This window comes from Cynoglossus semilaevis, chromosome 1 (genome assembly GCF_000523025.1).
Source record: "Cynoglossus semilaevis isolate Cse_v1.0 chromosome 1, Cse_v1.0, whole genome shotgun sequence".
In the NCBI taxonomy this organism is placed as follows: Eukaryota; Metazoa; Chordata; class Actinopteri; order Pleuronectiformes; family Cynoglossidae; genus Cynoglossus; species Cynoglossus semilaevis.
Genome location: NC_024307.1, coordinates 152,007 through 177,541, shown reverse-complemented (window position 1 = coordinate 177,541; position 25,535 = coordinate 152,007). Strand labels below are relative to the sequence as shown.

At 42.6% G+C, this 25,535-nt stretch overlaps 1 protein-coding gene across 1 annotated transcript in view; it reads left to right on the top strand.

Moving 5' to 3' along the window:
* Nucleotides 1–5,472: 5,472 nt before the first annotated feature.
* The window catches only part of tiam2a (TIAM Rac1 associated GEF 2a), a 49,316-nt gene continuing 29,253 nt past the window's right edge, over nucleotides 5,473–25,535 (top strand). The window contains exons 1-8 of the mRNA XM_025056937.1: nucleotides 5,473–7,613; nucleotides 11,582–11,678; nucleotides 12,895–14,081; nucleotides 17,156–17,615; nucleotides 17,774–17,946; nucleotides 18,188–18,412; nucleotides 22,349–22,534; nucleotides 22,642–22,785. Of these exons, the coding sequence (XP_024912705.1) occupies nucleotides 12,912–14,081; nucleotides 17,156–17,615; nucleotides 17,774–17,946; nucleotides 18,188–18,412; nucleotides 22,349–22,534; nucleotides 22,642–22,785 (2,358 nt within the window). The 5' untranslated portion in view covers nucleotides 5,473–7,613; nucleotides 11,582–11,678; nucleotides 12,895–12,911. The remainder of the gene's footprint in view (nucleotides 7,614–11,581; nucleotides 11,679–12,894; nucleotides 14,082–17,155; nucleotides 17,616–17,773; nucleotides 17,947–18,187; nucleotides 18,413–22,348; nucleotides 22,535–22,641; nucleotides 22,786–25,535) is intronic.

The window sequence follows — 25,535 nt, the reverse complement described above, 5'->3', positions numbered from 1 at the left end:
CATCTGGTTTGTGTTCTTCCAGGTGTGGATGTTTTATTTGCTGTTGCAAAAGAAAGTCAGTCAAAACTTATGATGTCGGCATGTTAGCATTTTCTTTAATGGTACTTATATGGTATTCAAAACTGTTTTTAATTCACAAGTATGATGAGTTTGGAGCATGTCACCTCTGTTGACATGCTGCCACTGGTGTTGGCTTCAGGGATAGCATACATTTATGTAAGCTCAGACACATGGAGCTGTTGGCTCTGTCTAAAATGTGTGTGTATGTGTGTGTTCTGTGGCTGGCTCCACAACAGCTGTCTCAGCCATCATCAGTGCTTACAGGATCCTGAGCAGACAGTCTAGCTCTTGGAGATTTCTCTCCAACGCTCACCGTCTGCAGTGGACAGTTACATATCCCAGGCATCCCAACCTGCTTAGTAAAAATACAACCTAGTTTTACAAGTATACTTTACATCTGTAAAAGTGAGATTGTACTTGTAGTATTTCATAATGTATCATCTTTGAAAGTATAGGATGCAGAAACATTTTTGTATACAGTTGACCAATTAGTAGTCTCCAAAACTACACATAGTACTTGTGAAAATGATTTACGTCAGTTATTTTAGTAGATGCACATGAAGAAAAATGTTGTACAAGTGCACACAGCTCCCAAACTAGGGCATCAAAATCATGTTCAGAGAAGTTGCCGTAGGGTAAGGAGGGTGTTTATGTGGGTAAACAGTAAGTGAAAATTTGCAGTCATTTCCTTCACACTCTAGATGTTTGTTTGTTTCTTTGATCAGTTGTCGGCTCGGCAGCAACGAGGAATGTTTTTTTCCTTTTTTCTAGTTTTTTTTTTTTTAGAGATTTCTTTTTAACCTTTATGTCAAAATATGAGTGGTTATTTAGGTAAATTAAATCTGTTACTTCCTTGTTAATGCCAGGATTGTGTAAGCATATCTATGAACTGTGTGTATGTGTGTCTAGATCCAGCTTGACGTATTTAAACAGTTTTGATTCTACCAGATGAATGGTTTGTTTAGTCGTTCAGACTTGTGTCCTGTGTTTACAGACCTCTGATGTAGGTCTGTGACCTGATGCTGTCAAGTCCACCACCTTATCAGACCATCTACAGGCGGTCTGCACCACTCTGCTCACCACGTACCTGCAGTGAGACAAGAATACTGAAGCTAGTCTACTCTTTTATCAAATGATTCCATTGTGAACACCTATAGACTCTGAATGTATTAGCGCCCTTGGCAAAGCAAACATACGTAGTTGAAACACGCCTTGAATAAGATAATCTCCCCTTTGTGGCGGAGAGGAATCTTTTTTCCGTGTTTGAAGTCACTCTCGTCAGGCGTTTCCTGAAGTGTGAGGGGGTTTTGAGACAAGGGAGAAAAAAAGTCTTGAAAAAAAAAAAGGATCACTGTGTGTGAAATGCAAATTGCCCAGCACACACGGATCTCATGCAAAATTACGCAGCTGCATGCGATGTCAACGGCTCGACTTTCGCCAGATAACGACCATCTTAACCATTAGCATTGGCGTCTGCTAATTTGAAAGGGACAGGCTATAATGTGGACAGTAATTGCCCCCAGGTAGGGGCCTCTAATGGCTATTTAAACAACAACTCCTTTTGTTATCCGTCTTAACCTTGATGTCAGGGATCAGACCGATCAGACAAGTCCAGACTGGCCTAACCGCCCTGAGTGGATGTTAACACACCACTGAGGCTTTGGCCTGTCACTTTACAGTTCAAGCAGACCTGACTGATGTGTCAGTGAAAGTGCTGAACCAATAATCTCTGTATTTGAAGCTCTGAAGCTGTCTCTTTTTTTTTTTTTGTTTTCAAGAAAATCTTTCTAGTTCAGCCTGATTCCATGTCCTTAATTAGCCATATTTGCATTAACAAAAGAAAAAAAAAGAAAAATCACTGAACGCTTGTTACTTACTCAGCAGTGAATTCCATTTGTGATATGGATGAATTTTTTACCCATGATTTTCTTCCTATTTAAGCCAGACCTGGGATTGACAGCAGGTGAAATCCAACCCTGGAAGCGCCTACATGGCTGGCCACCACTGCTTCTTGAGAAGGGTTGTTTTAAGGGTTGTGCTGACAGTGCTGCGCTGTGATTGTTGACAATATGTGAACAGCTTTTGCAAGGCAGTTGTCCTGTCTTTAACGGTCTGCAGAGGCTTCTCTGTGTCGTTGCAAAGGTCATGGGGCCTTACTCTCGTGTTTCTGGCATTTTGAACAAAATAACCACGGAATCTCACACTCTCCTCCACCTAGATTTCCTGTGTTTCTGTGCTTCCAATACGACAATCTTTGTTTATCGAACCTACATCGTATGTCAGTGGTGCTGGTTCTACACAGACACAGATAAGCTTGATCTTTGAATATGGTGATGTCATTTCAGAGAATGAGTGTGATGAGTTATTTTGGCACGGAGAAGCTCCATCTTTCTCTGTAGTGGTTGTCTGTCTGAGGGCTAGGCTAGCTTGGTTAGCTTTGTCTTAGAAAAGGAGTTAGAAAATATTCAAATAACCACATCTTCTCGTGCCTTTGCCATCTGGGGTCAAATCATATGGCGTATTCGATACCTCAGTCCTCATGACATATTCCAGACCTCCTATAGATTTCCAAAATTAAGTTTTTACTCAAGAAGAGAAAAACTGTGACTTCCATGAAATGAGTTTTGCCCTGCTCCCTGGGTGGGAGAGGGCAGGAGGGCAAACTTGATCTGGCGTCAGCGATCCTCAAGAATGCAGAGAGGGATTAATGCACTTCTGTGGCAGTGATGGATGGGACAACGAGCCGTGCATATATACTTACATACATATATAGTATGTTGTATGTAGTACCCCTGCTAAGCATCTTGACTGTGTGGCCAGGCTCTTTAGGGTGTAACAGAGAAACTTTAGAAGACTGTGTGGCCAGGCTCTTTAGGGTGTGACAGAGAAACTTTAGAGTTTGCAGGTGAATTGATTTGTGTGTCACCTTCTTTCTGCCAAGTCCACTGATTGATTCTACATAGTGACACTTCGATTTCTGCACTCCTGCTCCCAAATCCCTTGTACCTCATTGTTTCCCTGAAGCCTCAGGTGACTGTGCATGACCTCGAGCAGCTGGCTCTCAGTGACTGATATCTGTGGTGTAGTCGTCAATGATCTCTGATGGATCACCTCGGGGATCCTGGAGTGTGTCTCATATTGGTGTTGTACCACACCACGGTGGCTATTGCTATGGTAATTAGTGAGTGACTTGTGGTGTGATTGTATTAATGGCTAGAGCCCACACCGTGTGTCATGTGACAGATAATCATGTAGAGAACAGCTGACAGCAGCCAGGTTTGTTTCAGAAAGAGACTATACAATCTAAGCTCAATGCTTTTACTTTATTCTCTGCAAGATTCTGCCAAATTTTCAGTATTGGAATTTATTTTCTTATATTTTCACATTTTTCATTTTCTGTGAAATTCTAAGTTTGAATGTGCACATCTACTAACTTAAAATCTACTAACACTGTGAAGTACAAATATACACAATTCCATGATATTGTTGGTGTTTTTACCACACTCTCGCTTCCTTTAAATGTTCTTGCAGGACCAATTGTAACAGTTTCACCTGGGGGCGCTATAAAGTTTTCCCAATTTTTATTCCCTTATCATCAAATGCATCAAACTTGCATTGTCATAATGAAACCTCACTGATGACGGCATTTAAATAAAAACTGACCTTCCTGAAGGTCAGAAACGGAAGTTCTAGTTGGTCTCTTCAGTCACAAAATCCCTTGCTTCAGAGATAATTATCTGTTGACCATCTTTGAATAAGTAAGCTCCCCTGCTCCACACCATCTTCCCGGGCACACCCGTATGTGCTAATTATTTCAACCACCAAGGTCTCTTATCTGACCAGGTGGCTCCTACAAACCTCAGTAGTGTATGTTTTGTATACATGTCCTTTTACGATAGCCTCTAGGTGTTGTCCAAATCACTAAAGAGGTTTGTTTTGTTTTTATCTATGCACCTTGTTACAGTTAGATAATAAAAAAAACCTTAGATGTTCAGATCCAGCAGCTGAAGATTCTGGTGTAAAGCCGATACAGTCAAACACAGAGAATTCAGACAATGCTGCCCTGAAACAAGTTCAGAGAGAATTTGATCTGCCCCTGTGCTCCTGCAGCTGGTTGATGTTCACGCACTTTCCTTTTTTTTTTTGGAAGCTGGTTCCTCCCCTTCAAAGCAAAACACATTTGTGCTCAAATTGGCAGTGGTGAATTGGGCAATAAGCTGAACATCTTTGTTGCTAAGTTGTCCATCTGTGTCCTACCTAAACTCTTTTTTGCTACTTGTGAGATTCAATTAACTGTGTGCAAACCTTATACCACTCACTACCAATCCACATGGGGGCACACATCATTCCTCCTTTGTTTGTCAGCGTTCTTGTTTTAACACAACTTGTTTTTGTTCACATAGTATCTGCATTTTATTTTCATTTCATTTGGAAATCGTCAGAATTGCGTTTATAGTCTTTTTGCCCAAAGGATTTTCAAAAATATATATGAAATCATAATGCATATATTGTAATATGCACAGATACTCATTCTCTTGCAGAATAGATTTGGGTTCCCTTTCAGTCATTGAATTGTTAAAGAGGGGCGGTGGGGTTTGAAAGAAAGCCAAACAAAAGAGATGACCTCTCACCCCAACTTCAAGCCTCCCAACCTAAGTAAATTCCACCAGTCTACTCCCCATGGTCGTCTGACCTTTACTAAACAGTATCTGTAGATAGTAGATATCCTGGCAGTGTACTCATATCTGCTAAAGTGAGCAATTACAAACAATTTATTTCCCCCCGCAGATGCTTTGTTGACAAACTGCTGCAGAGTGTGGTCCCCAGTGAGCAGGATAATCAATGACATCAAACTATAAACAGCCCGCAGCCATGAGAGGGGGCTCTGACATATTTCTCCTTTCCCTCGACTCCCATCCAACCCCAACTCATTTATCTGTCAGCTCTAACGAGCGACTCTTAGCCAGAAAGAGTGCTTCACCTGAGGTTGCAAATACAAAGTGAGGCATAAAAAAGACTTTATGACGTTATCTACGTACAAAACGCCAAAAGTTCAGGTGTCTTCCTCTCACAAATCATCTCAAATAAGTGAAATACCTGCTAGTATGCACTGCATTTGTCAGAACCTCTGTCGCCAAATATATTTTTAAGAAATATTTAATGATTAATAATGTAATAATGTAAAAATGTAAGATGTTTTAGTCATTGATTATTGGATGTTTGGAAAACTAGTCAAAGAAAATGTAATAGTTTCATCTGGAATCGGGTAATTCTTAGGGAATGACCTAGTTTTTGCTTACAATTTCCTGCCCTCTCACTGCAGTTAAAGGTCATGGAAATTAATCCTGTGGCATTTAGAGAGAAAAAAAGTTAATTTAAAGGTCATGGAAATTAATCCTGTGGTATTTAGAGAAAAAAAGCCCAAACTTACCAATGTTTAAGATATCTTTAGCTAAATATCACTGAGTTCAGGTACTATTTGTACAGATATAGTGAGGTTTCTCATCTCCTCTATTACATGTTTGGTTAAATGAACTGCAAAGGAGTTGAGTAAAAGATACCCTCGTGCTTCAGATATTATACTCTGCACCAACAGAAACACCTGTTTCGAAGCTACTTCCATGTATTTCCTGGAGTCTCCACTCGACCAAGGTAGTTTCTTATACGGTTTCTTGTATACGCATTAGGAACTCCTGAAACCTCAGGCTTAAAACGTCACAAGACTTCGTCACAACGTGGTCATTAATGGGAATTTATGTGACTTTTCTTTTTAGAGCTTTAGTACAAACACAGCTGTGTTTCAGTCACATGTAACACCAGAACTCCTGGTATCCTCTGATTCCAGTAAATATGTATGTACTTTGTACTACTTGTTCTGCTCCGTGGGTACTCTGGCCTTAACTTAACTACCATGATCTATTGCAGTGCAACTTTCACCTTCCATTAGCAGGTTTGGCAGAACTTCAACACTTGGTAACATGAATGGAAACTACGGAGAATTAGATTTAGAATATAAAAGGGGGTTTTCTTTGAGGCCTAGTTGTGGTCTTAATTGATCTTAATTGGGGGCTCAGACTTTTGTGTGTGTGAAATAGGACCCCAGCACCTGCTCTGTATGAATATGCATCACAGCAGTCATTCTTTTCTTCCTCCTTGGAGCTTTTTTTTGTGGCCATGCCTCCTGCTCTGTGTGAGTGTGTTTGTGGACCAACCTTTTAGCTGCCTCCATCTACAGCCTGACAAAGGGCTTTGAGGGGAGCCCAGACTGAGCTACACGCACCATTGTGCAGTTAACAATGTTGTTTAGCCCTGGTGAACGCTGCTGATCTTGTGCCGCGCAGCTGATGTCTATGTCAGGCAGCAGGCCGATGAAAGACCATTCCACATCTGTTCATATAGCATGACATGAATAGCTAAATATTTTGAACGGCAGGAACTTTTTCTTTTCCTTGTGTTGTTGCCCCTGAACATTAAATGTTGGGCTTTTTGGTTTAAGGAAACTGAAAACAGCTTGACATTTTCTATCCAACTCTGATGCATCTCTGTGTTCTGCTGCGGCTGTTTGAACGGGTCCAGTTTGACTGTGTGACCACAGATATGTGAACCATAGACAAATGGAGGCATGCCTGTGTTTTTTAGCCTGACAGCGGTCTCATTTTTGTCTCTGCTGGAATAGGGCTGAGTCACAACACATTCAGGGGTTTGATTCTATTTGCAGAGAAAGTTTTGACTATCTGCCTTTGATTATTTAATCCAGTTGACTTTTTTGTTCCAATAGCTGTGTTATGAGTTGTCTTTCCTCATAGAAACATTAAACCATGAAGGCGTCTCTGTTTCCTCATGCGTCCCTTCTCTCTTTACTATTACACACAAGAGTTTGTTTTCACGTACTGACCCCTTCTTCTTTCTCCCTCTCCCTCACTCACTCACACTTACTCATTAACACACACATGTAAACACTCACACTCACACCCTGTCTGTCTTTCTGTCTCCCCAGTAGCTGGCCGCCTTCCTGGCCCTCCTCTTGGGGTCATTGTGGTATTTAGGGTCAGACAAGAGCTCTAGTCATTGCGCCCTCCCCAGTGCCTCCCAGGCAGCACGGAAGTCATTATGCGCCGGCTTGGCCTGACCAATCGCTTCCAACTACTACGGAAAACTGCCTTGCCGGTTACAAGCCCTGCATCCTTCTGCAAGCCAACGGAAAAGCAGGATGTAGGAAAAATCACAGTGTGGAATACTGGAGTGTCTTTGCAGTGAAAGAGAGGGAGAAAGAGAGAGAGAGAGAACTTTTTAGGTTTCCTCCCCACTCGCCGGTTTTGCCTCTTGGCTCTCTGTTACCCAGGGTTACCCCAGCTGTGGACTGTGATTTGCTGCTGCTACAAAGTTGGGAGGGAGTTTCCGAACGTCCTCCACTTTGTCTGGGTGGGTGAGTCAGATGCAACGTGTGTGCTTCTAATAGTCAACTAGCCTTCACAGAGAGAATCCACTATGAGATCAGAGGGCAGGAGCTGGACCATTTCAAAGAGCTGTTAGATTAAAGCTGGTCCACAGAGGTAAGGGTGTTTGTTCTATCTCCTGTTCTCTTTGGTTTCTCAGTTTTCTGTAAGAAGAGCAGGCGAGGTTAAGAGATAACATTGTTTACTGTATGCCTGCACAGCTGTCACACTCTTCAACAGTGTGAGTTGGCGGTTGTTTACATGTGTATTACCAACGGCATTGTTCTACGGTCTACATATTGAAAACTTTTTTTTCCTTTGCACCACAGTAGGTAAATACTCCTTATATAAATCTTTAACTTTAGGCCTGTATATATTCTTTTGGATGAGCGCCAGGTGAGAAGCTTTTAAACATATATTGAAGTCCAGAACACTCTTAAGAAGCACTTTATTAGATGTTTGGTGGTTTTGGCTCGGGGTCTGAGTATACCACAGAGTAATGTGGCCTTCAGCAACTGATTTATAGCAAGACGGTTCTTCCAGATTTTCATTTTTTTATAGCAAGACGGTTCTTCCAGATTTTCAATTTTTTTTATATATATATATGATTCACAAACCTAATAGGAATCATCCTGATCTCTGGCTTCAGTGATGATTCTCTGCCTCATACTGCAGTGGTAGGTGGCAACGATACAATATATTGCGATGCTCCGCGATACTATAGGCATGGCGATATATTGAGTTTAAAAAAAAACTAACAATATAACTGTAGTCAAAGCGCAATCCTAGTAAAGACTCATGGCGATATATTGAGTTTAAAAAAAACAAAACAATATAACTGTAGTCAAAGTGCAATCCTAGTAAAGACTCAACTCTGTTCTATCTGAACATCAGGTTACTAACATTGGAACAGAGGGATCTACATTTGGAATCACTAGAGAAGAAAGAAAAACAAAATAAAATCAATGTCATGAATATTTGCATGTTTATGGAAAAAAAATATTCAATGTCATGAATATTTGCATGTTTATCGTTAATGGAAAAAAATAGTATTGTGAAAAGAAATATCACAGTATTTCTGTGTAACAGTATATGTTCGTACACCCCCACTGTTCAGTAATAGGTTAATTCTGTTTGGCCCTCGTCGTAGACTCTGTTTTAAATTTCAGCCCCTGGGGTGAATCAGTTTGATACCCCTGACGTAGGTGATGGATAACTCCACAAAATAAAAGAAAGGGTATCATCAAATATTAAACACAGCAGCTTTTTTTTTTTCGTTTGTAACTGATCCGTGCAAACAAGTCAACCTATTTGAAAAAAAAAAAAAAAAACCCCGCTGCTCCTTTAACAGCTCACTCGTTTCAGAGCCAGAGGAAAGTGATAAGAGACACAAGTCCCACGGGCAGTGATTTGACTGGAGGAAGGCAGTGCTATTGTTTAAACAGACCCTACCAAAAACACATTACCTCATCATTTCTAGCTCATGGGCTGATCATTTTAAATCATTGCACCTTGATGACTGTTTTTTTTGGCTACTTTAATCATCACTTGGTTGATGCTGTTAGATTAGACAAGTTAACTAAACATTCTGCCCTATGGTTAGTCCCTGTTTGAAAGTGGACTTTGTAGTTAATGTAGAAAGATTCAGTAAAATGCTGTTGTAAAGTTTTTCTAATATTGGGAGTAGAGTACACGGAGAAAACACAGTTAAGAGAGTTGGGCTGTTACCTCATGGCTTACCTCCCCCCAGGGAACCACTTTGTTTTTCACACTGCTGTGTCAATATTTTGTTCCTCCAGCTCTGTGTGATTAAAAGAACACAAGATTCAGAAATACAACAGTGACTTTGAGGGCGTGGCTGCCGCTCTGCTGGTTTTCCCTGGTGGTCTTGAAGTAAAGTTACTTCTTCAGTACTTCATTTTACCTACTGTGTTTATACCATGTTGAGGAATGGGCCCACTGTTATTCCATGCTCCAAACCCAGGACAAAACCAGTGCCAGACTAAACACGGAGCGTACATGGGAGTCACCCAGGGGCAGCCTGAGAAGAATGCCGGGTCACGGGGTGTGTCGAGGAGGAATGGAGTGGCAGTGGTCCCCGGGCCCCCGAGCAGATGGCCTGTAGGAAACCCATTGACGAGAACAGAGGATTGAAGGGACAGAGGGAGGGGAGAGTTCAGACTACGGGGCCAGTTTGCAGCTAAAAGGAAGACTTGTCTTGTTGGTTTTTTTTCTGCAAAACAGTAACACAATGATCCATTTCAGCTCGCAGCAGAAGGCAAACGTGTGCGTCTTTTTGGTCAGTGCGTTGGCACGCCTTTGAAACATTCACACTTGTAGTGCTGCGCTGCATGAATAAGCCATGCAAGAAAGGCATCAGTGGAACTGTTGAAAAGAACGCAGTCACTGTGACAAGTTGGACAACAGGCTTTTGGCCGACTCCCAGCAGGTGTTCCTCTCTGGTTTTACTCCTAGAAGAGTTTTGTTTATATAATTTCCTATTAGTGGTGTCTATTGGCAAGAATCTGTCGATAGGATACGTATCACGATACAAGGGCAACAATACAATATATTGCAATATACTGTGATACTATAGGCACAATGGTATTTCCTATTCACGTGGAGGAAGTTACAGAAGAGGACCTTAGTTCTTTCTGCTTTTTTTTGGGTTAATTCTTAGCAGTTGATGAGCATAAAAGTTAAAGTTGGGTTCAGTTCACCTTATCTACCCCGACAAGACTAAGCTGTAAATAACCAACGACATGTAAAGCACAGAAGAGTTCTGACTGAGAAGTAAAATTTCAAAAATATTTTTGGTACTGCTCATAAATATACAGGGGTTTAGACTTAGACTTTCTTTATTGGCATTGCACAGAAACAGAAAAAACAGTGAATCGTTGCTTGGCAACCGGAGTACACAGTACACAAGTTGTAGGCCATGAGTAACTAATCTGAGGTATGACTATATATATGTATATATACATAAGTGGTGCAAAACAAAATTGTGCAAAATATAAACTAAAGGTAAATATACATATAAACATTATCTCTTCTCATTCATTTGTTACTCACTCACTGGAAACAAGTCCAGTGTTTAAAGATCCTTCAAGATCTATTAATGTTCTCCATTTATAAATAACATCATTTTTATAGTCAATAATGGCCTCAGTGGTCAAACACACCGATCTCACCACACTTTACTGTGGAGGTGCATCAGAGCAGAGCCTAAAAACTCTAAACACTGGATCCTGAACGTTAGCAGTTTTTGGCAGTTGGCTGTTTATACTGTAACTTTATACATGCAGTACTGTGTGTTGTTGTGCTCAGAAGACTTAGTACTTTGTGAAAACTTTCCTGGAGAGTGGGCCTAATGCAGGTGTGGTGATTTACACACAGCAGACGGAGTCCCTCTGCTTCTTAGAAAATGTCTGAGTCTGGTTTGTACGCGCGGGCCTCGGCCGTTTCTGGGTTTGGATCCTGCTCCTGTACAAATTTGGCAGCGACAAGTTTAAAAAAAGCAGCAATCTAGAATTCCAGGTTCAAAAATAAACAGTCAGGCAAACTGTAGCCACATTCCGAAAACTTTTCCTATTCTGATCAAAGGCTACATCATTTAGTTGTGAGGAAGTGGAAAAATGTGACTAATGTTTGGTTTGGGAACTGTACACTAAAAGTGGAGGTTTTTTTTTTTAAACTAGTCAGACTTCAGTGACAGGGTGGCACTTCTTCCCTGTGCCATCTTGTACACTGCAACCCTTTCATTTGGTCCTCTCCTTCATAGATTTTGGGAGGAATCATTTTCATTTAACTATATCGTTTGTGAAGCCAATAATAACAAAGTTTTCCAGACAAAGAACATTTTAGACTAAAACTAAGACTTTTTTTTCAAACAGCAGTGGGACCTGACTGGTGTTTCAGCCGTGCTTTGTTTATGCCAATGCCTTCATAACGCTGTCTTTCTCTGAAGTGCTGGGGGATTAGCGTCCACTTTAAACTGGAACGCCTGTTATCAAACACATGAAGTAAATTACAGTGATTGGACAGACGGCTCAGTGCTAAGTCAGTTCTTCTTCTGTGTGTTTCAGATGAGCCGCGTGACAGAAGAGCAAAGAGTCTATTTTCGGAAATGAGGTGGAGAGGAGCGCTGATGGGAACTCCGATCTGAGACGTGGCGTCAAACAGGTGCGCCCAGGAACTGTCTTCATCACAGGACTGTCACTGTAATTATACTAAGAAATACTTCAACATCTGTCAGTTTTCCTTTCACCGCAGTATAAAAACGCAGATATTATTGTTTTCAGATCGGTGCAGAGGTAGACTTTTTATCAGCGTCGATCTGCTGTAGAACACGGGGCCCATCGTGTAGTTCTGTCACAGAAATTTACTCCCACGGTGTCAGCCCTGGAGTAAAACATCTGTCTGGTCATGGCTCTTTGTCACTAATGTAAGAGTGTTGTGCAAGGTCTGGAAGACATTTTGGTTTTCTTTGTCTCTGTCACATATAACAACCGTGATATTTAGAGGGTCCTAGCCTTTGACGTGACTCCAGTAGATGAAATACAGAGAGCTGTAGTAGAGTAAAAGTTCATCTGAAGAGCAGGCAGATTGTTGACCAGATGTGAGAGAATAACTAAAAAAAACATGGTATTTTAGACCAGATGTGAGAGAATAACTAAAAAAGAACTAAAAAAAACATGGTATTTTGAATCATCAGGAAGGCATTAGGCCTGCTGCAGCAAATTAATTAGTTATGTGTTGAAATATGTGTGCCTTTTATTTAACAGCTATTATTGTGAATGAGTAATGTGTTCATCATTTTTCTGACCCAGCATTTCCCAAACCTTTTTGGTTTGCTGATATCCGATATGTAACCCAGCATTTCCCAAACCTTTTTGGTTACGCATCCGCTTTCATATCTTAACCGAGTTGATGCAAAAAAATAAAAACTATGGATGTTCAATATTAACTTTTTGCTGATATCCGATATGCTGATATTATTTGACATTTTACAGAAGGAAATGTTTTTTATCTTGTGCACCCCCTAGAGGCAGCTTGTGCACCCCAGGGGTGAAACTGTCTAAATCCTTGCTCTTACACAACCTCTGGACTCACTCATGGACTGTATAAAGAAAATGTAAAGACTACAATAAAATAGGACTTGGATTTAGTTAAAAAAAATTAGACAAGTGACTTTTTGACTTTTAAACGTCACTTTACATTTCCCTGTCCATTCCACTTTCATTATCCTCTGGTCGGAATCCTAATCTTTAGGTAACAAGAAAAGAGCCCAAATGTGTAATTCCTGAAATTTGGCATAAACATGTAAACTTATTTAAAAATTCTTGTCATCCTTTTTTTGTAAATGTTTTTAGTGACGTTGTGGTTTTTGTCTTTCCAGCTTATTCCCAGACAGAGATGGGTAATTCAGAGAGCCAGTACAGCATCCAGGGGCCCAAAGGCACCAGCTTTGTCTTCCTTGGGAAACAGAAGCCATGTTCTTTAAAGTTCCGCTCAGCCAAAGATGACACCATGTCACCGCACACATGGTGGAAAAGTGCTCCAATAGGCTCAGGGTACAAGGCCAGGTGTGTCGGTCGTAGCTGTTTGTCCCCTCCTAAAATCAAACAGCCTTACACCACCAGGCACTGTGACTACTTGTCCAAGGGATTGAGATGCAGCCCAGGTGAGCATCGTTGGCATCGCTCTGCTGGATGTGGTTTACGAAGACGGCGTATATCTGATGATTACGAGGATAATCCGTATGGGGCCGAGCCTAGTGTAAACCCACAGGATAAACACAGTGAGGAACAGGAAACTTTGGAGGAACAAAGTAGTCCACGGGTGGTGATCAAGAAGGATGGCAGTCTCAGGGTGGAGTTCACAAACACCTCAGGAAACCCCCTCCTTCTGGAGGAGGCCAACGGTCCCGTACAACTCCTCAAGTTCTCGCCAAACCTGGAATCTGCTTCTACTCCCAGTCTGCCTGGATCCAGTGGGAGTGGGCCGGATGGCCACTGCAGCGGCCCACCGCAGGCCTCCACCTCATCCACAGCAAGAACCAGCAAAGGGAGCTCTTTGAGCTCCGATGGTTCCTGGTATGACTCTCCGTGGGGGCCCAGCACCGAGCTCTGTGAGCAAGACCAGCCTTGCTCTGCCAGCAGGACTTCAGTTCACTCCCCTATTCACCAGCTTGACTCGTTCACCCAACAGTCTCCCCCGATCATAAACTTCTACAGGGACTCCTCAATGGCCGCCACCTTTCCCAACGCCAGTGACCTCCAGTCCAAGTTACAGGACCCTCCGCCACGTCAGAGTTCACACCGAGCCTCAGTCGCATCTGTCCTGGATGTGCCCTTAGAGGAAGAGTCCACCAAAGTCCAGCAGTACTCATCGTACACACTGCCCTGCCGCAGGCCCAAAGCCCACACCATTAGTGACGACCTAGTCAACTACACTGACCAGGAGAAGCTCCAGGAGCAGGGTGTGTCTGATTTAGGCACCCTCAAGAGGGAATCTCTCAAAAATCGCATCAGGCGCTTGAGTGACTGGACAGGAAGTCTCAGCCGCAAGAAGAGAAAGTCACAGGTAAGTTATTTCACCACAGGGCTTTGTACTGCTGTGAACATTGCTACGATACCCGGCCTATGGTCCGTAGTCCAGTTTTAATCATATTTATTGAGATTGTTTTTTTCCATTCGTCTAAAACCTTCTCCACCCAAACAGACCCTATAAGTAGCTGAATGGTGTGAAAACACAAATTGTGGTTATAAATGACTTCTGGGATCATGTACTTTAGAGGAACAGTTTATTAGACAGGGACATGTTTTTCTTTTTTGTTGTTTTTTTGGTTAATGAGCTGCCGTGGTTGTCCTGGCATGGCCAGTTACCGGCCTTCGTCCTGTGGTCCTTAGCAGCACAACACCAGCTGTCTGAGGACACAGCACAGTGGGGGCTCACGAAATGAAATTTGTCAGCCATCCAGCCCCCGGTCTTGTTGTGACGATATTAATAAAACGAGGACGAAAGATATTCACTCTTTCACTTGTTAGACAAGGATGATTCTGTGAGGATGAGAAGTCAGGAGACGCTCTCCTTATCTCATAGGAACTGTATCTAGGTAGGTAAATGTGATCGTTTTTGCTCAGCTTAGGAAGAAAGCTAAAGTCTCAGTTAAACTCTTTGGCTAATGTACAATATTCTGAGTTAACAACTGTTGTACATGTACATATGATTCCCAGAGGTAAAGATGGTACTTGTGATACTGGCAGGGAGAAGATGCTGCAAATAACCACAGTTTGTTTTCATGTTTTTTGTAGGTGTTCTAAACAAAAGTGTACTTTAGCTCTGCAACTGAGTAAACAGAGCTTCAGTATTGTTTCAACAGAGACCGGACTCAGATCATATTTTACTCCCAGGCTTTAAAGCAGTTGTCGCAGCATTAATTCATTCAGCTAAGTTTTGTTGTCTAGGCACTCCTGGGAGAATGTCTGTAAGCCTGTGAGAGGCCGTATTAGAGAGAAACTAAATCCTCGTTTGAGTCTTATACCCACCCCCTCCCACTAATGTTAAGGAATGACCTTTGTTGCTTTTGTTCTGGCTGTTGTGTGTTGCGGATTTTCTGGGTTCACCTCACAGTCCCTGCGAGAGTAAATCTGCCAATAAGGATTGGCGTTCAGTCAGCCGGGTCAGACAACAAACTGCAGTACAGAATAGGAATAATCACTACATTCACACCGTGTCCCGAGTGCACAGTGACAAGTGCCGCACACCGACAGTGTTTCATAGCTTTCACTTCAGATTAATAATGTCTACCCTCATAATACTAATCTGCTGCAGTGTGTGAGGACTTAACCTGTTAAGACGTACACACACAATAACTGGAACCTACTTATTTATCCAGATGTATGAGTCTGACGGCTTTGTCTGCACAAACCCTCAGGAGTCATTTCAATAAGCGGTGCTTGGCCGAAGAAAACAAATCCACCGACGGCTTCAGGTGCTGGTGATAAATTATAAGAAGCCAGACCGGGCCTTCAGGGACAACGCAGCTCTAAAGGGCATCTTTGTGTGAATAAAAGCAAAGAAAAGAATAAGTGATATGACACAAAAAATGTCTTCAAGTCCAAAACAATTTGACATTTAAGGTTTTTTTTTTTAACCTGTTTGTGCTTTTGCAGGAAACTCAGCTGCTGTTGTTGCTATTATAAGATAAAAGGTCACAGTTTTGTAAAGTTCAGGACAGGAGCTAGCTATGCTAATGTTTGATAGGAGAAACAAGGTTTATGTTCAAATACTATATGGATCAACCAAAACCAGATACTCAAGTTTCTTAAGAGCTCTGTTATGGGTTCAAAGGTCACAGTGTGACCCCGATGGCAACGAACCTGCTTCTGATGAAAAAGGTTACTGAAAAAGGAATGTGGGGTGGTGGTGGGGGTGGATGGTGCTGCTGATGGTTTCAGTAACACGAAGAACTGCCGTCTAGAGCAGGGGTCACCAACATGGTGCCCTGGGGGTACCTGGTAGCCCCCATAGACTACCTAAGGTGCCCTATGTTCTAACCCTATGTTCTGCCCTGGGGGTACCTGGTAGCCCCCATGTTTTAAAAAAGAAACTAGTCAACAAGAGGGTCAAAAAATGTAGTGCTACTGTGCTTTTTAAATCAGTTACACCTGCAATGATGTTCAAATCGGTGCAATGATGATGGTAAGAACAGTGTCTGCTAATATCTGTCCCAGAATAATTATTAGTACATTGTTTGTAAAGTCTGTATTAAACAAGTAGTTCTCTATTTCAAAAAGGTTGGTGACCTGTGTTCTAGAGAATACAAAGTTTTTCTACAAATGTAGTATTTCAACATTAGGGTGAAAGTAACGGGCTGTCATCAAGTCCGTGTTGTGGGTTCAGGGAGTTCACTTACAGCCCTGCAGCTGAACAGCAATTATGTCTGGTTCCATGATGAGGAATGAAAAAATGCTGATGTGTTTGCCGTCATTAAGTTAATATATAAATGGCACAAAACAACAGGTTAGAAAAAAAGGAAGGGGCAGAGCTGAAGAAGATGAATAAAAATGGAGAATTGGCTTTTTTTTTTTCATCACCAATATGTGAGCATGCTGAGAGAACTTGATGATGTTGCCAGAGGCAAAATTGATGCTGCAATCTACTCAAGTGCTGGTAGGCTGTCATTAGTCCCGGGAAGAGTGCAGTTCCTTCAAGTGTTCATTTGAAGAATTGGAGAGTCGAGGCAGACCCGAAAATGATGTGAAATAGTCTGGGGCCTGGAGGGGTCCAACCTCCCAGGTGCCGTCGCAGGAAATTGTCCCACTTTCTCAGCCCTGCAAAAGATTTGGGGATCGTAATGTAGACTTTGAAGTCGCTCAGAGTGGTTTGACGAGGTTCTCCGTCACAGTTTCTCCTGTGATTCTCCAATGCCCAGGGGATAATGGATAGGATCAGTTACATATTTTAGGATTAAATTCTGCATAAAGAATATCTGTCCGGATGAGCTCATGGTTATTGTTGGATGAAAACAGTGGTTTAATATCTGTGGTTAACATGTTTTTTTTGGATGCTATTTTAAAATATAATACTGGATCAGGTCTGATGTCCTTTGTTCTTAGTCCATTCTCACCATGGTTTTTTAATGATCTCGTTAGGAGTCCAGATTCAAGGACTTGAGTGACGCTTTCGACAGTGGAGTTGATGGTCTGACTGCGGACACCAGTTCACCCTCCCAGGTTTCCAGCCTTCACTGGTTCCCAGGAACGTCCAAGGCCCAGTCCTCAGGAGCCATTACCCAGACCACCAGCGATGCCCTCCGCCAGAACATTTATGAGAACTTCATGAGGGAGTTGGACATGGATACCGGACAGGCAGGTGGGGGAGAGGGAGGAAGTGATAGGAGAGACCCATCGACTGGCACTGAGGAGGGGGAGAGCAGCAGTGAATCGGCGGAGGGCTCTCTGGAGGAGCTGGACCAACTGTTTGAGAAGGAGCAGGGGGTTGTCAGACGAGCGGGCTGGCTGTCGTTCAAACCCCTCGCCACGCTGCACAAGGACAGGAAGCTGGAGCTGGTCACGCGTCGCAAGTGGAAACAGTTCTGGGTGACTTTAAAAGGTGAGCTTGTTCTTTCATCGTTGAACCACTAGACTTGGTTACTGTTTTTATATTTACTACCTTAGAAAAGAACAATTTTAATTCTTTCAGTGGATTATCCTACTGCTGTCCAAACTTACACCCTTGTTCTGTCTATTTCCTCGCACACTGTCTTCCAGGATGTACGTTGTTGTTCTACGAAACTTACAGTAGAGGCTCTCCGGAGCAGGAGCTGTCGCCACGCTACGCACTCTTGGCGGAGGACAGCATTGTCCAGGCAGTTCCTGAACATCCCAAAAGGGAAAATGTCTTCTGCCTCAGCAACTCATACGGAGATGTTTACTTATTTCAGGTATGACGCCTATACGGAGATGTTTACTTATTTCAGGTAAGACGCCTCAAAAAAACAAACAAAAAAAACCAAGTGCAGATGCATGAAGGTTAACAAAAAAAAAAAAACAAGTGCAGATGCATGAAGGTTAAAATCTGTGATGTGTGGGTGGTATTAAAATATTGAAGCTGAGGAAATATAATCACAAATGTTTGCTTGGTTACTACTAAGAAAAACAAACGCCTGTTTTTCCCCACACCAGGCCACCAATCAGACCGACCTGGAGAACTGGGTCACAGCCATCCACTCTGCCAGCGCTTCTCTGCTGGCTAAACGCCAGGGGAAGGAGGACACGGTGCGTCTGCTGCGGAGCCAGGTCCGAGGGCTGCTGCAGAAGATCGACATGGACGGAAAAATGAAGAAGATGGCCGAGCTGCAGCTGACGGTGGTCAGAGACCCGAAGAACCGCAGAGCAATCGAGAACCAGGTAGAGTTTAAAAGTTTAGACTGTGGGGCTGTGCGTGAACGTGGTGGAGTTAATGAGTTAACGAGTGTGTAATGGCTGAGGAACACACTGTGTATGTGCCAAATCTGCTGTGTCATTTTATAATCAGCTGATTTCTCAGACTCGGCTGCAAATCTTTTTTTTTCTGCATGCTACATTTAGCAACCACATAGTGTGGCCTACTGTTTTATTTTTGTCTGTGTGAGCAAAAGGGCCTGAAAGCATTAGTCTTTCCAGGCACCGTATGGGACCGAGGAGGCAGCTTGCATCCCTGAACATCAGATTAGCATTCCAGATGTTTTCTGGTAATGGGCTCTAAAAAATGCACTCTCCTTCTTCGTCTCCTTTCCTCATAGCCTGTGGCAGAGAGAAAAAAAAAAGGTACACAGTATTATTCCGAAATCCAGGTAGTAATTATATGTGTTTATAAAGTCATTGACCTGTGAACATCAGGACCACAAATGTTTTTACAAAGAGCTCCATCATCACTTGTTTTTGTGGAAAAACACTGAAGAACACAGCTGCTGGTTTAAACCTGCAACTCAGGGGGTCAGACACTTGGAAAAAAACACAAAAGGAAAAAGTCATATTTATGAGGCTGTTCTACTTGGTGGTCTTTGTAAAGACAAGAGAGATAGAACTCTGCCTTTTATTCCCTACTAATTTCTTTGCCTTCTTCTTTTTGGCTATGAGACTCAGGACTTAGGGATTAAACCTCTGTGGAGCTGTACGTCTCTAACAGATAACAAGCCTCTGTAATACATTTTACAAATCTGAGAAGTTTTCAGTTTTCACAGCAGAATCTTTCTTTTTTTTAATAAGAACTAGGTTACTTAGAAAAGTGAGTAATCTTCTCCAAGGCTGGGCTAAATTCAGCAAATCCTGATAACCACTTAAACCACACTTCTTCTTTTTTTTTTTTTTAAAGGGTTTACCCACATCTGGGAAACTGTAGAGTTGCTTTACTGCCACCTGTAGGGTATGGTTTTAACTGTTAAAAATGTTACCCAGAAGTCTGTGCAAAAAAACAATATATAAGAGACACCAGGCCTAAGTAGATATATATATATATTTTTATTTAAAAACAATATATAAGAGACACCAGGCCAAAGTAGATAGAAAAACATATATATATTATTTTTTATTCATAGCCATTCTGTCCATTTAATACCAACCCTGACCCGTGTTCGTTGTTCACGCCGGCCTCAGATGGAGATGTCCCTGCCTGCCTCCTGAGTGGGCTCGTGGGCCTGGATCTGTTTCCATTTAACTGGCTGACAAGGAGGCAGACGAGGTTGGAGTCAATGATAGGGTCAGAGGGGTACGGGACAAGACTCTGGTACGGACGCCCAGAGGCTGATGATAGATTTAAGGTTTTGGCGGGGCTGTCTACACCAACAGGGCACCACTTTGATGTATCCACCCACCCCCACCCATGTCTACTAAAATCAGTGCCAGCTGATCTCTTTTGAAGTGTGCGTTTACCTCCTTTTACTCACAAACACACACGTCCACACACACACACGCCCGAGTTACATCGGAAGACGTGTGCATCAGAGTCGTTGGAGGGACTGTGGAGCAGATGGAAAAGAGAGAGAGAGAGTGAGTGTGCCAGGCAGAGATGAGAATCTGCTGATGACTAATTTTAAATCTGAACATCTCTGAAATGTGTCTACGTTAGTGTTACACACAAGTCAGGCAGACTTTATAAAAGCGTGGCTGCTTTTATAAATGTCGGTTTGTTGTTTTATCGCACTTGTTCAAAGCTGCAACGTTAGGTAAGGATTTCTGTTTACAATCTGTAGACCCAAGCAGAAAAAAAAAATCAATCTGAATATTCCTGACTTTCATTTATTGCTTTGCTGTTGAGATAGAACATGTAATCTGATGAGCTCTGTGGTACTCTGCTCTGCTCTTTTAAAACTCATTTCTAAAGTACTCACTGGTAATAAACTCTGCGCATAAATTCATACTTTGACCTAAATATGTCTGCAATAAAAAAGATGCTTTGCATATTAAAACATCGGAGGATTAATGTGCAAGGGTTGATGAGATCAGATTTGGGGGAAGCATTGCCAAGAAAAACCTCCGATATAAAAGTGTTTATCAAAGTAAAAACCTGCTGACTCTGACCGTCAGTCACCAAAGGCTAAGTTGTTAGTTTGATATGCTGTAGATAGGGGGCGTCAAACTCATATTCACCAGGTGTCACATCAGCAATACGGTTGAACCCTCAAAGAGCCAGTTACAACTGAAAGACTTAAAAAGTATTACGTATTTATAAATGTTTCTGCAGATGATTATTATTTATTCAAGCTCCAAATATTGTATATTGCTCTGTGAAATAAAAAATAAACTCACAATCAAATCAGAAAAATTACAAAAATCAGAGACGTCAAACAGAGATCTCTTAATCCAGAACTACAGAATGTGAGTCAGATTTTGGGTGAAGTTGATGGAGTTACGCTGCCTGTCCTTAAAAACACACTAATAGATCTCTGCTCCTTGATCGCTCATCATCATGAAATGCATTATTAGTAATTTAAGGTTGATATATGCTGTGAAGCAGACATTTTTTTAAGCTCCCACCAGCCTCACAGAATGACTTGGTGGGTTGTGTCTTTATCCCAGTTTTAAGTGGCAGTAACTATATGTGTAAATTAAATTGTCATTGCGACTCAGCGCACCACACAACAAAATCTGACCTCTGTCTTTAACCCAGCACCTCAAGCTGAGCTCAGTGGTACCTGGTGGTTGGTGGATTCGAAACTGCAACCTTCCGGACACAAGTCCGCTTCCTTAACCACTAAGCCACCGCTGCCTCCGTACTTTCTGACTGTCAGTTGAAATGTCAGTGAAAGCTGTTGGTCACAAACTGCCGAAATCTTCTTTAGCTAATATTCTGTTTGACTTGATTGTGATTTTTTTTTTCTCTTAAAATTTCTGTATCTGTGTTTGAGGGTCGAAATATGTCTCACGTTGGCAGAGCAGTTTGAAAAATTGTTTGACTGAAGGACACACGTCTGGTACAGTGCCGTGTCCTTGTGGAACTCATATTTCAGATTTAAACTGCACTGATTTGTTGAGGATAAAATCTCAAGTACATGCCATTAATCACTCGCTGGAAATGCAAGGATTTTCACCCAAAATGTGTGAATCTCAAAGCGCTGACTTCATGCTCTTTACAGAGGCATTTTGTTTGAATGTCACCAGTTGACCCAGGCCACTGTTGTGTAGATAAAAACATTTTTTACAGCTCTGACGGGTCCTTCAACAATCTCCGTACGGGTCTTTGTTTAAGGTGTAAGATTAGTGAGAGGTTCATAAAACGACACCCTGGGATACCTGCGTGGTTTCTTTCTGATTTTAAAGAATGCCATAAATGTGAAGGGGGCCTAATGGGACGGCACCACGGGGTGAGTTATTGTAAATGAACCGGCGGTGCAGACGAGACCCATTAAAGGCCGTTGTTACAGAGGGTTGTTTCATTTGAGTGTTGTCGTTAAAACAGGTCTCCAGCCAACAAAAAAACATTACATTGTGGACAGTGAAATGGGAGACGGCAACTGTGATGTCTGTGTGTATTTGGGGGGGAGGGGGGAAGGGGTCTGTGTAACATCACAATCCCCTCTTCGCTTAAATAAAACAGGCATGTAGATTTACTACTTCTCGGATACATACGCACATTTTCACTATCAAACCTCCGTCGACGCATGCCCTCACCTCCACCAACATCTGCAAACAATTTCCATCTCATGGAATGTTCTAAGTTGACCTCCCATCTGCCTCTTTGACTCCCCTCTCCCCCACCCTGCCTCCCTGAAGCTATTACCTCCCCTTAAACCCCCTTTGCTAAGGCACCTGCAAATCTTCTGGGAACCACTTTTTTTTTAAATAATTGTTTCCCTTTTCCTCCAGATCCAACAGTGGGAGCAGAATCTGGAGAAGTTCAACATGGATCTCTTCAGGATGCGCTGTTACCTGGCCAGTCTTCAGGGCGGAGAGTTACCCAACCCTAAAAGCCTTCTGGCCATTGCCAGCCGTCCAACGAAATCCACACTGGGGCGCCTGGGGATCTTCTCTGTGTCCTCCTTCCATGCACTGGTGAGGAACACCAGGAAAACCTGATCATAATACAAAAGGAAAATCAATCGAATCACGATGTTCTGATTGAACTGAGAGACCCTTACGTTGTTGTGTGTCCTGATCAGATCTGTTCCAGAGACGAAGCCACACTCCGGAGGCGCTCGTTGTCCCTGACCTACAGGCAGCGCAAGAAAAGTCTGTTTACCTCACTGAAAGGCCTGGATAACCTGACGAAGCGAGGGCGGGAGAAGAGACCCTCGGTATCACAGGTACGTCTCCACTTTTTACCTCTAACATCTGTTCAGGTGAAACACAGCAGGGTGAGAAGGAAGCGCTGCCGGTGCTGCTCTTTGTTGTCAAACACAGAACAGTTCTCCTGCCTCAGGTCTAAACCTTAAACTCCACGTCTCATCATTTAAGTTGATGATGTTTTGCTGCACTGAGCTGTGATGTTGATGTCTCAGCAGAAAAAAACAAGAGAAACTGTAAGATTTAACCAAAAGAAAAAGTTTGATATCCAACAAGCCCATGAGCGATCGCTTCTCTCACAAAATAAAGGTTTTTATAAAATCACTGTGTTCCCAACAAACTGTACATGTTTTTGCCATCATCAAGATTTATTGAATGAGAAGATGATCCAGTTTGAACCTGAGATAAAATATCATAGTACGATAAAGTAAAAACAACCTTGAAGTTTCTTCTGAAGTCTCCTTCAGGTTAATCCTTGACCGAATGGTCTTTTGTTTCCAAATGCTGCTGGTTTTCAATATAAGAAAATCCATATTTCATAAAGTCTGTGTGTTGTACTTGTGTTGTATTCTGCTCATATAACAAATGTCAGTAGACTTTGTCTGTCTTCTTTAATCTCTTAAAATGTCGACTCACACTATGGATGGATGGATGGATGGATGGATGGATGGATGGATGCATGGATGGATGGATGGATGGATAGATAGCACTTTATTAATCCCTCGGGAGTTCCCTTCAGGAAAGTTAGGCGTGTTACTGTGAAGCAGCGTAAATGCACTGTGACCTTAGTTTGGGTCACGCCCCAGCAGTTGAGAATTTGCTCTAATTTACGCAAATCTCAGCAGCATTCCTAAGAAATTAAAACTCTTCAAGGTATTTGGATAATCCAGGATCAGCTGTATCAATCAAAAGACTCCATTCACACACACACACACACACACATACACACTTCTGTTCACGTGTGACTCTTGGTAAACTCTTTGCTGGGGGGTGGGGGGAGCGAAGTTCATGAGTTTGTGAAACGACCTGAAAACCTGCTTCTATTCCTGCTCACTCACTCACATGTTCACCGCCCTGACATGAAAGAAGACGTGCGTTTGTTGGAGTCACGCCGCACTCTTCCCTCAGCACATTTTCCCCCTAAGGAGAGTTTATTAATTAGAAGCACATAGGTTCACATCCCCCCTCCTCGGTTCTTGGCAAGTCTGAGTGCAAACCACCCATTAACATAAACATGGGGGAGCATTCCTCACCCAGATGCGTGGAGGGTAAATCTGAAATCCTCTCTTGTTAGTAATTAGAGTCATGTAGCCTATTTATTTATTAATGCAGAACACCTCCTCTGTGTTCCCTGAAGGTACGGCCCTGGAGAACGCCGTTTTCTTGGTGGTCTATTTTAGGAAATGCCAAAGGATAAGAAATTTTTCTTTTTTTTTATGGATTCCTCTTCATTAGTGGTGACGACAGGAACCATGTTTTTGATTAGCAGTTTTATGTGTGTGTGTGGTGGGGGGGGTTAATGTTAATTATGTGAACACAGTTAGGAGTCGTCATGTCTTTTAGCTGGAGAACTCTCTGTCCTGTCCTGTTCTGTTCTCTGCTCCTGTGGACCTTGTCTTTGCCCCCCCCCCACCTGTCTTGTCGTTTAATGTTCACACACGCGTCTCTCTCTGTGTGTGTGTGTTGTTGTGAGTGTAATTATTCCTCTGCCGACGTCCAGTCGGCCGCACTAATGTGGCTCGCTAACACTTAAAAGTGCAGAAGGCCGAGGTGGGGTGGCTCACACATGAATTATTAAAAACCATATGCGGCACACGTCGGCCTCCGTTCTGCCCTCACCCCCTCAGTCCTGGGCAGATGGTTGGTGTAAAGATGCTAAATATTAAACGGCGTCACGTTAGTTATTTCTCCAGGTCCCTTTTCTTGTCCATCTCTGTGTCTTATGAACGACTGAGGAGTGATTGAGCGCTGCGAGTTCTCCAGGACACCTGCTGCCGTCGTATTGTTTGAGCGAGCGATGGCTGTGGTTTTAGTTTCGGTTTTCTGTTACTCGGGTGCAGGAAATGCAGTCATAGCCGTTCTGAATGATGACATCACCTCCTTGGCTGAGCAACTGCAGCGACGTGTGTTTGTTGGAGAGGGATTTGGACGCCGGGGTCTTCTCATGAGTCAAGCCTGCGTCGGTGCACTTATTAATCTTCTTCTTTTACCCTCTCCGGTTCTCAGACTGAGCTTGTCTTTCAGGAATTCCAAGGTTACATCCTGTTTTCCATTATGTCTGCTCGGGATTTTTTTCCCCCCTCTCCGTATTATTCAAGTCCATTTCATATTAACTTCCATTTCCCTCCAATTGAATCTCTTAAACCCATAGCTTTATAATACTCCGTCCCAGTTCCTCTTCTGACTTTTCTTTCCTCCCCTCAGTCCGTCGTCTTAACCCCTTGATTCACAGAGCATAAACATCAGAGTGATTCCCTGCAGTCGTTCTCCCACAGTTTCCAAACCAATGTTTTTGTGTTGACTGAGCCTAAATCCTTTTTTCTGCTCTAACACAACACAGTGAACCCCCACACACACACACACACACAAACTACACACACACACTTCAGTTTCCTTTTTCTCTCATTTTCCCATCTCTTGCTCATCTTATCATGTTGTACATTAAGGACATGGAGCGGAGCCTGTGGGAGACGGACCAACAAGGTCTCAGGATTTGTGGGAGAGTTTGTGAGGGTTTCTAAATTTAACCAGTTTATGGTGAAACAGCGTT